We start from the raw sequence: 14,569 nt of genomic DNA, 5'->3' as shown, positions 1-14,569 counted from the left end.
ACAAAATAATGTGCAATGTTCAAAGAAATAATAACATAAGCTACATATGGTCTTGCTCATGGAAGCAATTTAACTGGAGAACAAGTTTTGCTTTAAACGACTCATATTTTAACTTAGCCAAATAAATATGTGTCATTTTCTACAGATACTAAGAATGGAATAAAAATTTCTTTCAGCAGTCCCTCATGTAGTTGGATGATCCAAGGATATATTAGCCCGGTTGTCCTCCAAGTGTGGTCCTAGGTGGGCAGCATTAGCATGTCCTGGGAACTAGTTAGAAATGCATGTTCTCAGTCCCCACTCTGGGTCTACTGAGTCACAAACACTGGAGGTAGAGCCCAGCATTTGAACAAATCCTCCAGCGATTCTGATGCAGACATACTACATGTAGGAAAACTCCTTTAGAGAGAGAAAAGTGGGCTTTGAATACATTATCTACTGCTTTGTGTGAAGCTTAACTAGTATGAAGACCCAATTTTAGAAATTCAAAGATAATTTGAAATATTCAGAATGCTGTTTTAGATAAATAACTTAGGAGCATGCAGAATTTTACATAAAACAGCCAAGTTAATCTAGATTTTAGCCAGAGGAATAAGGCTGCTACTAGATCCTGAAATAAAACTACCACATGCTGATCGTGGGTCTACCCTGGCATTCAGAGATGCTGGAAGCAGAGGGAATCAGTTTCCCCCTGTCCATATATCAAATGTCAAATATTCATATAGTAACAGCTGTGAGCTTTTTTCTCCCAACTTTGTTTTGAGATTTTTTTTTTTTTTTTGATGTGGACCATTTTTAAAGCCTCTATTGCGTGGGTTAACAATATCGTTTCTGTTTTATGTTTTGTTTCTTTGGCTGTGAGGCATGTGGGATCTTAGCTCCCCAACCAGGGATCGAACCCACACCCCCTGCTTTGGAAGGTGAAGTGTTAACCACTGGATCACCAGGGAACTCTGTTTTCCAATGTTGGCCTCACGTAGCACTGTAAACTTACCTGTGAAACTAAAATACCTACAATGATGTCATTTTAATAATAAAAAACTAAGACATATATAAATGAGATGAGCTATTTTGTGTATTTGAATAGCAATTTAAAGTGCAATTACATTGAGATCAAGTCTTTGTTAAATTATTTTTGGTGCTATGGGGGCCACAGACCAAATACTCAACATATTATGAATTTCTGTTTAGAAAAAGGAAAAAATCTTCTCTATCCCCAACAGTTTCTTTATCAGCCAGGCATTTGCCAAATGTCACTCCTTTGCAACTTGGAAGTCTGAAAATACATCTGTGTTGTTTTGAACTGTGGTCAGAGACTTAACAATAATACTTACCTTGTTTATCTGGGTTCATTTTAGGACTTTCCTGGAAAGACAATTGGGAAGAAGGTCCGTGTAACTGGAAGCAAACCAATATTTTAAGCAGGAGGTTTTGAAGTGGTTCAAGTGGGATAGGAAGCAAAAAGACAACTAAGCAAAGTCCTTTTACCTGTGCAGCAATGACTACAAGGTGTTCAGAGAGACCGAAATCTCCTGGAGGATAAAAAATAGGAAAGCAGGGGATGGTTTTTACTATGGGCCCCCTCTCTAGGGCGGAGAAGGCAATGGCAGCCCACTCCAGTGCTCTTGCCTGGAGAATCCCAGGGACGGGGGAGCCTGATGGGTTGCCGTCTACGGGGTTGCACAGAGTCGGACTCAGCAGGTTTGGAAGAAGGACAAGTTGAGTAGTAACATTGTCAGACGTGGCATTCCTATGGAGAGTCAATGTCCTGTTCTGACTGCCCAGCGACAGCAGCATCTCTAGGGATTTCGAACTGTATCTCAGAAACTGGAAACAGATCCTTAAACTAATACGGTGAATATTTGGAACTTTTTTTTTAAACTGAGATATAATTGACGTACAACATTATATTAATCCAAGGTATATAACATAATGATTTGATAAATGTATATATTACAAAATGATCACCACAATAGGTTTAACATCATTATCATACTCAGTTATACATTTTTTTTTCTTGTGATGAGACCTTTTAAGATCTACTCTCTTAGCAACTTTCAAAAATGATACAGTAGTGCTAGCTATAGTCATCATGCTGTAGGTGAATACTTAGAACTTTTCAGACATTATAATTTTAAGAGTGGACTAGATTCTCACTTCAAGAAAGTAGAAATTTACTTGAATTTTGAAGGACAAAATTTGGAAGTTCTCAATGCTTGAATTTCTAATAGCACTATATTAAATAATTCTACACATTAAATACCTGAAAAAAAAATAAAAAATAAATACCTGAAAAATACTATCTACTTGAACACATTATTGCATATGTGTGTGCATTTATGTGCGTGTGTGTATATGGAGTATCAGTTTGTTTTCAACAAAAAGAGTAAGTTATTTTATAATAAAACCTTAAGCAGTTTTAAGAGTAAGACATTTCTAAATATGAGCAGTTGAAAAATGTCTTTAAAAGTTATATGATAATTAGGTTTAGAAAGGACTTCTACTTCTAATGAGTATATTAATTAAGGTACAAATTATTGGGCAGATAAGCAACACTTTACAAAGAGAGATACCAAAACAAAATTGATTTACATTATTTCTTTAAAAATATGATAGCAACAGTTATAATACCAGATTTGGCCCCAAACCAGGAAAGTTCCAAATATAGCTTGTTTTGAAAAGCTGTAGCAAGGGCCATCAGGTTAGAACGCTTCTTGGTGTTCTCCTGAGCCCATCCTGAAGTCCTCAGGTAGGTGCAGAAGGGTCCAGCCTGCCATCCTATCAACAATGCTCCTGGAAATACAGTGCATCTGCCTCCTTGCCAGGTCCTTACCTTCCTTAGTTTCCTTGGGGACTCAGTTTAGTCAAACATTCTGCAGTGGTTACTCAGCAGGTTTGGAAGAAGGACAAGTTGAGTAGTAACATTGCCAGACGTGGCATTCCTTGGAGAGTCAATGTCCTGTTCTGACTGCCCAGCAATGACACAAGAAACTGACGCTGAGGCTGCCCTGTTTTTAAGGGCTCACAGAGGTGCATTCATTAGTAATAAAGATGATGAATAATTTAAGGCCACTCCTACATCTCTGTTTCAAAGGGCTATTTCATATTGATTTCGTGTGTGGGGGAGAGACAAGTAAAACTTCAACTGTGTGCTGTCCAGAGCAGGGGTTACCGTAGAGATTAGGAGACAATAAGAACAGCCCCACATCCTGGGTAAGAGCCACCTTACTAACCATCCCAGGTAATAAGAGTGACCTAGGAATAGAACCTAATTCATTTGATTATTAGTTCTTTTAGGAACACAGAGAGAGAGCTATAGATTTTTTTAAGGCACCAAATATGACTTTAAAAGGATAATAATAATTTATGAATGCACATGTCCTCTTAAGTTATAAGTATAATCTGAAAACACACTTTTTAAGTTCAAATTAAAAATGTATCTGTTGTAATCCTAATAAGGTTTTGTTTTTAAAAATGATGTCATAAGAACCCAAATGTATTAGAACTTTACCATTAATGTCACCAGGCGACTGGAGGCCTGTCTTTCAGAAGGGGTGGAATGCAACGCATGGTACTGTTATGCCCGATGTCCGAATCCCCGAGCGGGAAGAGAGAAGGCTTCCAAGACAATGCAACTCGCAAAAAAAGGGAAGTTTATTACTGACTCAAGCCAGGGCCTTCTGCCTCACCCATCATAGTGGTGCAGGGTCAGAAAAGCCCCGAGCCCAAGCTGTTAGCAAATTTATAAGATATGCATAAACAATTAGTAGCTGGCTTAAGCGGATTGGTTACATGTTTGCAAAGCAATTCTATTGGTACAGACTTTCGCGGGCTTTTTCAAACCTGGGCGTTCGCGGGCTTTTCAGCTCTCCCTTTGTTTCTTACTGGGCGCATATTGATTGGCTGGCTCCAGGTTACCTGATGGGGGTAGGGAATCTTACCACTTCGGGGGAAGCTAAAGCTTAATCCAGGCTGCCTGTCATGGAATTAACCCTGGCAGCCTCACAGGTACATGACTCTAAGAGCAGTGCGGGAGAGCCAGAGCGTCAGGGAGTCCTCGCTCCCAACTGTCCCCGAGTCCAAGCTCGCTCTGCTCTGAGAGGTGAAGTGTTGAGGCATGGAATATGACTTTATTCGCATTCTCAGCATGAATCTCTCAAAACAACCATCTTGTAGGGGTCTGGATACCACCTATATAGAACGGAGATGGGGGGAGGTGAGGAAACAAAGTAAAAAGGCTATTAATCTTACAAATATCTCCTAGAACGACAAGCCTCCAGGAGGGGATGCGCTAATTTCTTCCTTCCTGTAGCTATCCACAGGTGAATGTGGTCCTGAACAAAGGCACTTTGGATCAATTTTCAGGCAAAGGGGTAGGGTTCCCTGGGGCAGGAGATTATGTATAAACGGTACCCTTTTAGTGAACAAAAGCAACAGGAAGCAAAGGCTAAAGTAACAGATCCAAGATAGAGTCAGCATTGGCTCTTCCCTGTAACACAATTGATGCTCCTAAGACAATTATTATAACGAAGGAGGAAACAGAACAGGCTCTATCTTGAAAGCAGAACTCCATCTTGGACCGGATTGTGAGCTATATGCCCAGTATCTATGGAAACGACATACCAACTGGAAAACCAGACCTCCGAAAGGAAGAGCCCCAGGGCCCTCCATCCCCTAAAAGAATACCCGAATTATCTGTGTAACCGAATAGAATAATACATTCCATTATGCTTATTGGGGTATGACCACAAGCCTATTGATAATTGTCCACTGTTAACCACCTAGGCTTAAGGCATATGAATCACGAGTTAACTTTGATTGTATCTTTCTTTTTCCTTTGTTCAGACTAGTTTCAGGGAATTTGGGGAGGTGGGTTTGGGCACTTATGCTTAAGGTATATAAGGTTTTCACAAAAACTGGTCCTTGGTTAAGAGGAGACTCTGCCACGGGCCTGCCGGTGTAATAAATTGCACTTCACTGTCTGCATTGTCCTTCTGAGTGAGTTTGTTTCCCGGAACACGTGGGTACAACAATAAGTGGTCACCAATACACTTCAGAAGACACCATGAGAAAAATCAGTATCAACTCTAACAAAAGCCAATTTATTCCTTTCTTCTCAAAAAGTGTTAGTATGGCACTACTGGTTTTGTAAAATCAGAAACTTGGGACATTTGAAAAATGAAAATTGATTAGTAACGGGACAAGAATGGGATAAAGTAGAGAGAGGAAAGTGTATAATTTATTTTTCTCTATACAAATTTTGTTGATTTTCTGGGAGCAGATAAGACAATTTAGGACCAGAGAAAATCTGCCTCACTGGAAATCTGTTTGAGTGATATAGACTTAAATTTGAGAACAGATTTTAAAGGTTTTAAATTTCATTATATGTGCAACAAGACAGCATAATACTTGAGGTCCTGGCAAAAGAGGAGGGTTGAAATGTTTCCCTGAATCCTGCCATGTTGAGATTTGAGCCAATCTCTGGCACTGATTGATTATATGGATCAAAAATCTTGCCCTCCCCCCAAAAGAAGGTTGCCTGATAGTCTGAAGTTCCAGGCAAATGATATAATTGAATAGAGAAATGTTTAAGTACATGAGAATGAACTAGGGGATGTTGGAAAGTAATTTAAGCAGCAATTGATAGTCCTGAGCCTGGATGGTTTTGGATAGCTAAGATGAAAGGTCCGAGGACAGTTTTAGTTTCACTTACTTCTGTTAACTGGGAGTTTTTAATTACTGTTGCACCTCCTGGTTCAAGTTCACATAGACTTAGTCACATTTTTTCTTTTTCATACTTTGTTTGGGTTATAAGTCAAAACAAGTCATTATATTTTTTCAACGTTATAGATAACTGACAAGCTGTCATTTTTTTACTAGTATGGCAGTGCGCGTGTGTATGCTAAGTTGCTTCAGTCATGTCCGGCTCTTTGTGACCCCATGGACTGTAGCCTGTTAGGCTCCTCTGTCCATCAGATTCTCCAGGCAACATTACTGGAGTGGGTTACCTTGCCCTCCTCCAGGGAATCTTTCTAATCCAGGGATCGAACCTGCATCTCTAACATCTCCTGCATTGGCAGGCAGGTTCTTCACTGCTCTTGTCATCTGGGAAACCCACTGTGGTGGTAGTGCCTGTAAATCACAAGTTTGTAATTCACAATGTCTTTACCTTCGGAAAAAAGCGGCTCCACCGTGAGGAAGCAGGTGAGAAGAGGGTTCCATCTGCCTGTACCATCACAACTTGCCCTGATTTGGACAGACTCCACACCAATCAGAAACTGGTGACTGCTCCTTATTGTGATGGAAACTATTTTTTGAAGCAGTCAACATTCTGTTTGATATCTGATAGCTCTTTATACATACATCTGAAGACTCTAACTCCCAAGAGACAAGGAAGATCCTTGATACATCACACACTAAAATGTGTAGGTAGTCCCTTAACATAAATTACAGGATAATTTTACATACATATTTACATACAAAATGAACTCTTTTAATAAAGTTACCGAAGTTGACTCAAGAAAAAGTAGAGAAAAGAGAACCTTTGTGCATTGTTGGTGGGAACATAAATTTGTACTGCCATTATGGAAAACAATATGTTTAAAAATAGAACTACCTTGTTATCTAGCCATGCTACTTCTGGTTTATATCCAAAGGAGATAAAATCAATATCTTAAAGAGATATCTGAACTTCCATGTAAATTGTAGCATTATTCACAGCAGGCAAGATGCAGAAACAACAATAACGTTCAACCATGGATGAATAGATAAAGAAAATGGGATGTATATATATACAATGGAATATTATTTAGCCTTAAGAAAGAAGGAAATCCTGCTATTTGTGAAAATATGAATGAACCTGGAGAATATTATGTGAATTTGAAATGACAGACACAGAAAGACAAATGTCACATGATCTCACCTGTGGAATTTAAAAAGAAAAAAGTCAACCTCGTTGTAACAGAAAGTAGAGTGATGGTTACAGAGGCTGGGGGCTGACGGGAGGGTTGGGAGGACATGTGCAGCGAAAGGGGGATATTGATCTAAGGGTACAAACTCATTCTTCAGGCTTCCCTGAGGTCTTCCATGCTGTGGTTAGTCACTCAGTCGTGTCTGACTCTTTGTGACTCCATGGACTGCAGCCCGCCAGGCTCCTCTGTCCACGGGGATTCTCCAGGCAAGAATATTGGAGTGGGTTACCATGCCCTCCTCCAGGGTATCTTCCCTACCAAGGGATTGAACCCAAGTCTCCCACATTGCAGGTGGATTCCTTACTAATGGAGCTACCAGGGAAGCCCTGAGGTCTTCCAGGAACACCTGATCTGAAGTAGCTTCAACACATAACTCTATTTTATTCATAACTATTAGCACAACCTGTGGTCATCTTGGTTCTTTATTTGTTAACTTACTATTGGCTTCTACTAGAAAACAAACTCCTCAGAGGCAGGAATGAGAGGTCTTTTGTTCCTCTCTGTGTGATGCTGTGACTCATACTGAGAAATGTGCACATTTGGGTTTTGTCCTTTTGTTCCTTTCCTGGCACGCTCAGCGCTCAGTCGGTTAGTTGTATCAGACTCTGTGACACTATGGACTGCAGCCTACCTTGACATTTCCTCCTCCAAATGTTCTCCTGGCAGTGAGCTCCTTGAACTCTTGGAATTTCCTAAGGGATGAGAATGTGGAATTGTCTTTGGTTATGTTAATGAGGTGACTTTCCAAAGCACTTAAGGATTGGGGACTGGTTGCCAGAGAAACCAACCTCACCCAAGGAGGGAGCCGTTGGAACTGCTGATACACAGCCGTTGGTCAGAAGCACTGGTGACAATCTGACCTTTTGATTGGTGTCTGAAGTGGGGTGTGTGTGTGTGTTGGGACTGAGCTCTCAGCCTGTGGGATCTGAGCCGATCTCCAGGTGGACAGCGTTAAGAACTGAGCTGAATCATAGGACGTGTGGCTGATCTCAGAGAATATTTTAGTGGTGGGGAAGATCCCCGCACATCAGAACTGGTAGCAGAGTTATTCCTTGTATCCTGCGTACTTGTTTCCCATGTTGTATGAGCCGTTGTAAGCACCCAAGAAATGTGTTGGATAAGTCAGTCAGGAGAGACTAGTTAGCACTGTGTAGGAAGAGAGTACCCTGCCAGTGGTCTCAAACACTCCATATGGCATATGGCTCTACTGTGGAGATAAAGTTAATTAGAGTCTGAAGTTTTCAGATTTCCAATTCATCTAAATACTTTTCCTTGTTCTGACTCCAAGTCTTCTGATTATAATCTGTGTCCCCATGTAGCTTGCATAGGAAGTAAACTCACTCTCAGGACTGTGGACATCTGGTATCCTGGATGGTTCTATTTTAAACCTAAGACTTATAAATTGGCATTCTAGTTCTATCATTAGTTTTGGTTGTTTTTTTTGAGGATGATTAATATTGCCTCAGAACTATACTTCTTATTGTGCAAGGATGAAGATAGGCTTTGGTGCTGGATTCTACCTAGGTAATATCACCCTGGAAGAAAAGCTGCTCACTTCCTTGGATTTACTGGTTTTCCTTTTTTATATATACTTCAAAAAATAGTAACGATTGCCATTAGAATTTATAAGAGAGGGACAAAAACATATACTGGTCACAATTATGTCTCAGGCATTATTCTAGGTGCTTAGAAAAGATCAGAGAACAGATGATGACCCTGCCATCCTAGTATGGGAGATGGACAATATAATTAGTAACAATACATGAACAAATAATAATACTGATTGTTACAAGTGCCATAGAATATAATAAAAAGTAGAGCAGGATAAAGAGATTTGAGACTGCTGAGTATGACAGTATTAAATAGTGTGGCATGTGTAGGCTCTATTCAGTAAGTCAAAGTTGAGCAAAGACTTGAAGGATGTGAAGGTGTTGGCTAAGCATCATTTAGAGAAAGAGTGTGCCAGGTAGAGTCTGACGAGGGAGAGTTCTTGGCAGATGTAACTTGTAGTTAAGAGGCCAGTGTGGCCAGAGCCAAGTGGGAAGAGCCTGGAAGAGAGAAATAGGAGAGATGTTCGTCGTTCAGTCATGTCTGACTATTTTTTGTGACCCCCATGGACCATGACCTGCCAGGCTTCTCTGTTCATGGAATTTTCCAGGCAAGAATACTGGAGTGGGTTGTCATTTCCTTCTCCAAGGAGAGATGAGAGATGCGAAGGTAAGATTGGGGATGGGGAGAGGCCATTGTAAAGATCTGACCTTTTCTTTCTGTTCAGTCACTCTGTCGTGTCCAACACTTTGTGACCCCATGGACTGCAGCACGCCAGGCTTCCCTGTCCTTGACCATTTCCCGGACATAAACTCAATGTTTCATGTTCACTGAGCCAGTGATGCCATCCAACCACCTCATCCTCTGACCTTTTCTCTGAAGTAAACAGACAGCCTCTACAGACTTTTAAACATAGATGAAATACTATTACCAAAAGGAATTTCTGGGTCTGGCCTCTTGGCCCTCAAAAGCCAATAAACAGGACAGGTTGGTGGAAAGGGGAGGGGGGAGGGTGGCAGACATCTGTCCAAAGGCCAGCCTCCCTCCCCCACCCCCCCCACCCCCGACAAGCAGGGAGTGAGAGCTTTTATAGGCAGGGATGAGAGGTTATATGAAGAAATAGCACAGTCATCTCGAACAGTCATCTTCAAATTGATCATCAGTGGTCTGACCAGCATCATTTTGACTGTTTTAGGTACAGTTAATCCTTAGTTCCAGGGTCCATTTGTTCCCATTTCTTTGCGGTCAATTCTCAGAACTGTGGCACTCATGTCCTGGGTACAGTGTGGTCATCATGCAGTGAACCCCTCCACCTGGTGTTTTGGTATCTATAAGACAGCTCACAGGATATGGCCCAGAATATTATCTACAGCCCTTGAGAAAGAGCTAAAGGTCCCTGGTAGTGGTGGTGGTTCGGTCGCTAAGTCGTGTCCAACTCTGCGACCCCATGGACTGTAGCCCGTCAGGCTCCTCTGTCCATGGGATTCTCCAGGGAAGAATACTTGAGTGGGTTGCCATGTCCTTCTCCAGAGGATCTTCCCGATCCAGGAATTGAACCTGGGTCTCCTGTACTGCAGGCAGATTCTTTACCAACTGAGCTACAGTGAAGCCCTAAGTATGTTTGAATTGCACTTGGTATACATATTTGTGTGTGTATTACTTGCTCAGTCATGTCTGTCTCTTTGTAGCCCCACAGACTGTAGCCACCCCTGACTATGCTTAATGACTACATTATTATTATTTAGTCTTCTTTGACTGTTTTCCTTTGTCTCAGCACTTCTCACTTCTCTGATTAAACTTACTCTTTCACAAAAGGCAGGCAGAAGACATGCTGGGGTGGCCAGGACCATACAACCCAGATCCATTTCAGTACTATCTGATTTACAGGAGCATACTTCGGAGTTAGAGTCAATAGGATTTCTTAAGAGATTGGATGTAGAACGTGAGGGAACGAGAAGTAAAGGATGACTCCAGTGATTTTGGTTAGAGCAATTGGATAATCTCTTCACTGAGATTTTGTGGAAGGAACAAGTCTGAGGTGTGAGATGTTGGAATAAAAGAGAAATTTGGGACTTGTCAATTTACTTGCCTACTTGCTATTTAACCGGGAATTTGCAGAAAAATAGAGAAGTGTAAACTTTGGAAGAGATGAAAGTCTGCTGATATAGGTTGGATAGTTACCTACACACAGAAAGAATGTAAAGCCATGGAACTAAATGGAATTATTGACAGATGAGTGTAGATAGAGAAGATAACCAAGGATAGACTCTTGGGGCACTCCAACCTTATAAGAGAAGAGGGGGAATGAGCAAAGAGTACAGAGAAAAACTGGGGCACCTCATGGGATAAAGTATGAAGAAAACCATGGGAGTGCCCTGCCCCGGAAGGCAAGTGATACGAAGAGAGGGAAATGATCCACCACATCAAACACGGCTGATGGGTCAAGTCTGTATGAGGACTGAGGATGCATCATGAAAATTTTCAATCATCGCAGTGACTTCTGGGGGCTGTGGATGAAAACCTGACTTGGTGGCGTTACTTGAGTGACTACTGCCTGCTGTTCTTCGGCAAGAGACACTCGGATCTGGGGCCACTTTCCCTGAGACAGGTATTGTACCTACAGGAAAGAAGGAAACCACGCTTCTGCAAAACCCTGCTTATGGCCCTTTGTATAGAAATCATGCTTCCTTGGACCAATGAAGTGAGAAGCTTGTGATCAGAGATCTCTGAAGGATTATAATTTCTTCCCAGAAGAAATTAATCTAAGGCACAGAGCAGCTGCTCAGGCTTGGGAGGGTTACAGGCTCTGCTTCCAATAGCTCAGTTGTCAGTGTGGGTAACATTTCCATGTCCTCTGCAGAATGAGTAAGCATTCAGCTCTAGGCAAGGACCATTTTAGAGGTAAAGACACTCATGTTAAGGCCAGCAAAGGAGCAAATGAAGGTTGTATACAACATTATTTCCCACCTGGCAGGGAGTAGAGGGCGGAAAAGCCTCTTTAATATATTTCTGTCTGTTGGAATTCCATAATTTCCTTCTTTCTGAGATAAAAAGTGATTTGTCCAGGAGAAGGAAGGTCACCCCACTGTGACAGACCCAAGGAGGCTTCAGTGAGATAAGACTCTAGGCAGGGCCAGTGGTCTGTGAGAGCGTGGGGAGGCTGCAAAACTGAAGCTCAGAGGATTGTGGTGGACCAGTCTGGGTGTCATGAAGAAGTCTTAAAACACTGGGCTGGTCAGTGTGGGGAGGAATCCTTCGGCCAGAAAGTGAGTGTCAAGACTATAGTTCAGTCACTCAGTCGTGTCTGACTCTTTGCGACCCCATGGACTGTAGCACACCAGGCCTCCCTGTCCATCACCAACTCCTGGAGCCTACTCAAACTCATGTCCATTGCATTGGTGATGCCATCCAACCATCTCATCCTCTGTTGTCTCCTTCTCCTCCTGCCTTCAATCTTTCCCAGCATCAGGGTCTTTTCCAATGAGTCAGTTCTTCGCATGAGGTGGCCAAAATATTGGAGTTTCAGCTTCAGCATCAGTTCTTCCAATGAATAATCAGGACTGATTTCCTTCAGGATGGACTGGTTGGATCTCCTTGCCCTCTAAGGGACTCTAAAGAGTCTTCATCAATTCTTGGGCGCTCAGCTTTCTGTATAGTCCAACTCTCATATCCATATGTGACTATTGGAAAAACCACAGCTTCAGGACTATAGGTGTGGATAAAGGGAATTGGGGAGGCAGTTGATTTAGGAAGCTCCATTGGCTGGGGCAGTGGTTATCTAAGTGTGGTCCCCAGATCAGCAACATCAGCACCGCTTGCGAACTTGTGAAGAATGCAGATTCTCAGGCCCCACATAAGACCTTCTGAATCAGAGACTCTGCAGATGGGGCCCAGCAGTGTGTTTTTGACATATGATTCTGATTCATGCTAACACTGAAAACTACTGGTCTAGGACTGAACTAGGTTGGTAACATTTACTAACTGGAACTGAGAACACTAAAAATATGAAAGTCAATACGGCTTTGGAACCTGAGTGGGAGAATTGTCTAAATTATCTAAATATATTTCCTATTCATTCCCAATAACAATAACAAAATAAAAGCTATTTCCCTATCAAGTTATATAGCTTTTGGCTGTTTAAGTGACAGAAACCACAACAGGGGCTTAAATGATATTTGTCATTGGTTTGATAGAAACTCTGAAGTTGATCCAGGGTTGGCTCTGAGGCTTTTTGACATCATTGAGGCCTTGGTTTCAGGCATCAGGTTTTTTCCTCCTTCTACACTTCTGCCCTCCTGGTGGTATCCTGCCAGTGATGTCTGTCCTTACTGCCACAAAATGATTCTCCAAGTTGCAAGCATTACATTCTGGTAGAAGAACATTTTAAACAGGAAGGACGTAGGTGGAAGTCAAAGTGCTTTCTTCTTGCATATCATTCATGCATTCACTTTCTCTCTGCCCTCCCCATCTCCATACCCCACCCCACCTCACCCCTCTCTCTTTCACACATACGGCCCCTCTGGAAGACAACTTCTCCTCATGTATCATGGTACAAAACTGGGTCACATGCCTGCCCCTAGACCAATCACTGGTAAATGAGACTATATTAGATCTATCAAGATTCATAGCTGAAGGTTGGGCCCATTGACCATCCCAACAAAATCAAAGTTCAGCTAGTCAGGAGAAAGGCAGCAGGGCTGTAGAGAGGGCAACTAAGAGTGCCTGCTACAGTTACAAGGATGTACACTTAATCTATATTTCAGTTACCAATAAAGTAACCACTTTATATATATAATGACTTTATCTGAGTCATACTCCAAAATTCCAACTAAATATTCTTCCCTCATGCCTTTATCGGACAGTTTTAATAACATGGAGAAATTATCTTTTAATAATCTCATATTAAAGTGACTCCTAATGGGAAGACCAGACTTGAGAGTTTTCCAAGATGGTTCATTACATCTAATAAGCTACCCTGAGAACCAGTGCAGCAGTTGAAAAACAAACACAACAAAATAGTAATTCTCTGATATTAGTTTTGAAATGGCACGATTACTTTTAAACCAATAGCAAACACAAATACTTTCCTCCTCCCATAATGCTGTATCTTATATTAATTTTGAACAGATGTATGGTAGTAGGTATAGTGGTTAAAATCACTTTGTTCTCTTCTCCTATAGGCGTTTATCGTAGAGCATCCCGTCACCCCACAGTGGTTCAAACAAGTGATAGTTCTGATTCATACTGGGAAATACAGCCTGCTGGAGATGAGGCTGAATGTTTCCTACAAGTGTCCCCAGAGAGAAGCTCTGCCCATGGCTCTCTCTCACCCCTTCCTAGATGTCCACCTATTGGAGAAGCAGCTGATCATCTGATCGGTTAGTGCTTGACACCCACTGGGTAGAGTCTCACTAAAGGGCAGGGCCACTAGCTTGAAAGGTGGCGTGTGTCCATGGTTGTATTCACTGACTTTCCCTCCTAGCTCTGGCTGATAACTGATGGGCAAAAGTGACTCCAGGGGAATGGAACAGGACGCTCTGCTTCAGTTTCTTAGTCTGAGTTCCACGTTCCAATCTAGTTCAGCTTTACCGTGAAGAAACCCTGCATGTTGAGGGCCAACTCTCACATGCCTCACTGTGTGTTGAGGACAGGCAAGTTCTCCTCCAGTTACTGTCCTTGGTGGTCTTGCTGCTTTGGTTGAGAACCCCACGAGAAGAGGCAGGGGAAGTGGTAGGATTAGGGCACAAGACCTCACTTGAAGTCCTTAACATTAAGTTTTCTTCACTATAAATGAGATGCTGACTTAAAAAAAAAAAGTCAAAATTAGCCATGGTTTTAAAATCATACATTTTATTATGAAAGTACAGAAGCATCATAGAAGCATCTGAAATCTCCCTGAGTTTTCAGAGAGTCATTTGTACCTTAAGCACCATTTAAAACTACAGAGAAAGCACAAGTATCCGCAGTTTTTAACATGAATCTTGGTGTTTCAAAACTTAAAGAATCCTCCTGTCAGCACAGGAGATGCAAGTTAAATCAATGGGTTGGGA

General features: G+C 41.8%; 1 protein-coding gene across 1 annotated transcript in view; it reads right to left on the bottom strand.

Annotated features, from left to right (window-relative positions):
- The window catches only part of DYTN (dystrotelin), a 73,900-nt gene extending 72,547 nt beyond the window's left edge, over positions 1–1,353 (bottom strand). Inside the window, 1 exon segment of the mRNA XM_065928926.1 lies at positions 1,335–1,353. Coding sequence (XP_065784998.1) covers positions 1,335–1,353 — 19 coding nt within the window.
- Positions 1,354–14,569: the final 13,216 nt, after the last annotated feature.

Source organism: Muntiacus reevesi, chromosome 3 (assembly GCF_963930625.1).
Source record: "Muntiacus reevesi chromosome 3, mMunRee1.1, whole genome shotgun sequence".
Lineage (NCBI taxonomy): Eukaryota > Metazoa > Chordata > Mammalia > Artiodactyla > Cervidae > Muntiacus > Muntiacus reevesi.
This window is presented reverse-complemented; position numbering and strand designations above follow the sequence as displayed.